At 43.2% G+C, this 5,379-nt stretch overlaps 1 protein-coding gene across 1 annotated transcript in view; it reads right to left on the bottom strand.

Annotated features, from left to right (window-relative positions):
• Tdrd6 (tudor domain containing 6) overlaps window positions 1-5,379 on the bottom strand; it is a gene marked incomplete at its 5' end in the record, with an annotated part of 14,111 nt that overhangs the window by 8,354 nt on the left and 378 nt on the right. Inside the window, 1 exon segment of the mRNA XM_033766328.1 lies at window positions 466-5,379. This exon segment is cut by the window's right edge and continues 102 nt beyond it. Coding sequence (XP_033622219.1) covers window positions 466-5,379 — 4,914 coding nt within the window.

Raw genomic sequence — 5,379 nt, 5'->3', positions numbered from 1 at the left:
AGCAAAAAAAAAAAAAAAAGTTTCAGTACTTCATCTAGCATTATTTTAATTTACATTAATTTCACAACTAATTGTTCCCATGTTTAAAATGCCCTTAATATACTCTGGTTTCCTTTCAGATTATATAAATCTTTCACCTTTTTAATATGCCCTTAACAAAAGCCAGGCCCCCCTGTAATCTGAGCTACACAGGAGGCTGAGGCAGGAGGATCAAATGTTTGAAAGCAGCCTGGGCAACTTAGTGAGACCTCATAATTAATAATCAATTAACTAACCAAATAAATAAATAAAATGCCCTTAATAAAAATCTAAATATAATATGATTTACCTATCTGCAATTAATCTTTCCTCCAAAAAAATAAATTTAAAAAATGTGTAGAATAACTACTCTCTTTCCTTTAAAATAAAAATCTTCTGAAAGACAATAAGTTAAACTTATAAGTATAAGAAAACAAACTCACATACCTAAGCCATTGTCTGGTGAAGCATAATTTTGTTTCCTTCCATCTCTGAGCCCTTCTTCAGGAAGCAAAGGTATCAAGGGTGAAATGGCATCACTGTTTTTGTATTGTGGGAATTTTTCTTCAAACAGACTCATTTCTGTATGTATTACCGGGTCACAGGTCTCCCCATGGAGATGCAGTGGCACCCTGAGTGGGCCATCAACAGGGTTCCCACAACCTGCCTCTCTTGTACCCTCAGTACACCCAGGCTCTTGGGCTTTCTCATCAACCAGTACAGATGAGGGACCTACGATATCCTCAGGAGACAGTGGGACTGAGGGAAGTTCCACTTCAGGCTGTGTCTCAGAGTCACAGCTGTGGGGAAGCTGGACTGGAAATGGCCCTAGGGTGGCTTTGTTGTCACAGCCTCCAGAGAGAGGGGTCCTTGGTGGCTCCAGGCTTAGATCCTCTTTGTCTTTATCCCTGACTGGAGAATGCTGTAACTGAAGGGATTCTAGTTCTAAGAATTCTTTCAAGTCTTCATCAGGGGAAAGTGGAACCTCAAAGGAATTCAGTTCTAAGCTCTCTGCTGTTTCACCAACATGTGGCAATAATGTGTTAAATTCTGTCATCAGGAATTCATCACCAAACACAGCCTGGTCACCCAAGTAGCACTCTTCTGTACTTTCTAAGACAGAACCAGTTCCACCTTTATAAGTGTTTTCAAAAGCCTCAAAAATGTTATCCGTTCCAAGGTCACAGAATCTACTTGGTTTGGTTTCCATAATGTTTAAGCCTTTTGCCAACCTTTCAGAAAGCACATCCACATACAAGGCTTTATCTTGGACAACTTTATTACTTGGTTTCTTAAATCCAACATCAGGACGAGGGTGCCCAAGTCCTCCCTTGATCTCTGGTCCATCTTTCTCATAAGGCAGAAAGGTCTTAGCAGTGCTAACCTTCTGGTATTTCTTCATTTTCTCATTAATACTTTCCCCTTTGCTTCTCAAGTCAACAATTGCTAAAGGGATGTCACAAACATCCCTTTTGATTTCTAATATTGTTATTTCCAACACATCTTCTGTTACTATTTCATAAAAATAATCATTTCCCTGTTTAGGACAGGAACCTTCCGAAATATTAAATCCTGAGAGGCAACACGGAAAGGCTTGCATGGGAATGGATAAGAGCTCAGGAGGAATATTCAAGACTATTTTTGGGTCCACGTAGTCTTCAACATTCCCGAAGTCTACAAGCCTGACAGATAAACGATGATCTTCACGAATATTAGTAATGAGTGCTCTGTAATAACGGCCATCTTCTCTATATTTTACCAGACAAGGATCTCCAACATGAGGACATCGGACACTATCTCTCCAATCTATTGTCTGCTTTGCAGCAGTTTGTACTCCAACTTCTAAATACCGAAGTTTCTCGGTATCAGCAAACTGACACCAGAAATACTCGGGCCCATCTACTACCATGGCATAAGCCCTTACTGTCTTCATTTGGGGTTTGTGCCAGTTGATCAATATTGTAGTGTTGACAGCTGACTTGTTACCATACTTGGCATAGTCGCCCTTGATTATTTGGGTAGAACGACATATTTGAGGTTCTCTACGGAAAGTATATCTGCTGATCAGATCTTCTGCTATGATCCCATGTTCATCAGCAAGAATAACTTCCCATTTCTCTTGAAATTTAACAAATTCACATCTCATTTGAGCCTCACCCGTCCTTTGGGAGAAGTAATGCATTACTTCCTTGCATTTGACAAGGTCAGGAAACCAAAGTCCCCTTAGAGAACAATGAATGCACAGCTGTGGTACCAGTGCATTCACGAGGTCAAGCCTACCAATGTTGTCAGAGTGGACCATAGAAACATTGCCATAATCGATGAACTGCACAGAGAGAAGACTGTAGGATTGTTGCTCCTTGACAACGGCACGATACCATAAGCTATCTTCTGAGAAAATGGCACATATTACATCTCCCTTTTGCAAAGGACCTACATAGTGCTGAGGTCTTGTTTTCACATCATTTAATCTCTCTGAAAGATGGTTAATTTCAGCTTCATCTTCTGTTAGCTGAACATAAAAGTCAGAAAGATCATCAATATGTGAAATGTACACAGTTGTTTTAAAACCAGGCATTATGGTCTTCTGTGGGAACATATAGAATTTTAGAGGCAGATCTTTGTTATGTGAATCTCCTGTTTTTGCTGCAAGGGTGGCTTCCGGTTTTATGGCTCCCAAAGGTGGATCATCAAAAACATCTTCTTTCTTTTCTCTTGTAACTAGAAACACTTGATTATTTTTGTTTCCCGTAGAGTCCTGATGATGAGTGACAGAGTTGGTCTTTGTTGAATTTTGTAAATGTTTGAGCCTATTCCATGGCGAGGTGATCTTAGGCTTGAATGATTCTCCCAAAATTTCTAAAGTGTGTGATTGGTTCTCTGTGGATTTACTTAAATAATCCATAGGTGGAAACTTCACATTTTCATTATTTTCTTCAAGAGTTTCAGTGGTGGAGAGGAGTGTTTCACTTTCTTTCTCTTTGCCTCTTGTAGTTTTGTAACCAACTAGCCTTAACTTCTCAGTAATATTAGCGTTGATTTGACTATAGTTATCATATAGCTCTATAATCAGTCTTCCATTTGGATCTTTTGCTACAACTAAGGCTTTCATTGACTTATCTAAAACAGTCTCCTGAAACCATGTTGTAGCTTCTTCTGGCATCTGATCAGGAATATCAGATAATGAACATTTCACAGCCTGCATAGGCAAAAGTAAAACCTCATATGCATCATGAGGTATGGGAAACAGATTATCACTTGTCACATAAACATTCCCAAAATCAACAAAGAAGACTTTAGTGGGCTCTTGTTCAATGACTACTCCACGGTACCAGCTGCCATCAGTATACTTGGCAAGGCACAAGCTGCCAGTGGTCAAGGGCGATGTTTGTATACTGGGCAAAACTTTGATTAATTGTGATATATGACCTGACAAATCTTTTAAAATATCCACATTTTTTGCTAGCTGGCAATAAAATGTCCAAGGGTCATCAACATGGGTTATATACACTGATTCTTCACTTCCAATTTTCACATCATGTGCAGAGTAGTAGTAGGAAAGTAGCTGAACAGAAGGCTCCAGGGGCTTCTGAGGTTTTACTGGTCTTGCAAGTCTCTTTTCCACCAGAACATTGCATGCGCTCTGAAAAGGTGTCAGTAAATCCACAATGTTAAACTGTTCCTTGTTTACCGAGACTACGGCAAATATTGTGCAACTTAATTCTAGATAGTTTTGTAGTGCATTATGCACATATTCACTAAACGCTTGGGTTGCCTTTTCATCCCAAACAAAAGGATTTTCACCAGTTGGTTGAATTAAGTTATAAAGACTGCACCTGAACGCCAGAGCTCTAACACTGAGAAACTTGTCACTAGTTGAGTAAATGTCCTTCATAGAGACCACATCTTTGTCTCCATAATCTACAAAGTGTACTCTCACATGATCTGAGGACAGTGCCCCCATCACCAGGGCTCTGGACCACTCTCCACTTGCTGCCCGCTTTGCCAAACAAGCAGGGGAGACCCCCTGGTAGGGTTTTGCAGTGGTTTTGCAGTAGTCCTCAATGTCATACATTAGGTTTCTAAACTCTTGTGGGTTCCTGGCCAGTTGACACCAGAAATCGCCAGGGTTTTCAACATGAAACACTTTGACCTTTACTGTACTTCCAACCTCTAGCTCTTTAGAAGAGGAGCCTGGCTTCATTGTCAAGAAATCCAATGGTAAAAGAGAAGAATAAACAGATGTTACATTCTCTTTTTCCTGCCCAACTCCTCCAGTTGAAACGTTTGTAACAATAGCTATGTCAACCAAAGCTTCTGAAACAGACTCAGATTTCTCTCTCTCTGATATCCGTTCTTCTACTTTCATGGCAGAAGGTACTTTGTCATTCTCAGCAATGAAATGGTCTGAACTGTGCCCCGGTGAGAGGGCATGGGCTGCCATGCCTTCTGTGGTTTCAAACTCCTGATACTTGGCATAGCCGGCTTGAGCAATCACCTTCCCGATGTTCTCCTCCCCTGTTCTTGACTCATCCAGGATCTCTATGACATATTGCTGTGCCTGCTTATCGAGGGTGTGGATGACCAACTCTTTGTGCAGTACAGTCTTTTTGAAGAAGGAGATTGCCTCCTGGCTCCAGGCTGTTCCAAAAGGCCATGCATCGGCAAGAGTGCACTTCAGGGCCAGCGCCGGCAGCCGCCTGAACTGGGGGAGCAGCGTCCTTAGGTCACCCCAGTCCACTTGCTCTGTGTTGCCGCGGTCAAACAGGAAGACCTCCACACTCCTGTCACCTAGTTTGGTGACGACGGCTCTGTAATAGCCATTGTCTTTCCATTTGACACAGCAGAGATCTTCCTGTTCTGGTTTCAGGACGACGCCCTCTAGTTTGCTGGCCAAGGAGTAGAAACTGCACATTCTCCTCCACAGCCTGTTGAAGGGACCGCTGTGTTTCTTCAGGCGGATCCAGAACTCGGAGGGGCTGGTGACAAATTCCACCTGGGCGTCGTAGAAGGCACTGGGCTTCAGCCTGACGGACCTTAAGCCCGGGAGGACAGCGTCTGCGTCCCCAGCCTGCCTTCCTGGTTCCTCCTCCTCCTCCTCCTCTCCATCCTCCTCATTGTCTTCTTCCTCCTCTTCCCCCTCCTCCCCTCCTGAGCTCTGGAGGAAGTGGTCCGCCAAGCAGCATGTCTGCGCCCCGAATACGCGGTTGAGGTTGACGCCGTCGTCTCCGTACAGGGTGACGTAGTACACGTGCTCGAAGGCGCAGTAGAACTCGATCTTGGCACTCAGCTCACGGCCCAGCAGCAGCGCCCGCAGGTCGCGGACCTGAGTGCGGGACCAGCCGCGGCCGCCGTCCCAGA

The sequence above is a fragment of the Fukomys damarensis genome, unplaced genomic scaffold (assembly GCF_012274545.1).
Source record: "Fukomys damarensis isolate Sample0158 unplaced genomic scaffold, DMR_v1.0_HiC HiC_scaffold_20, whole genome shotgun sequence".
Lineage (NCBI taxonomy): Eukaryota > Metazoa > Chordata > Mammalia > Rodentia > Bathyergidae > Fukomys > Fukomys damarensis.
The sequence above is the reverse complement of the archived record's forward strand: the minus strand, read 5'-3'. Positions and strand labels throughout refer to the sequence as shown.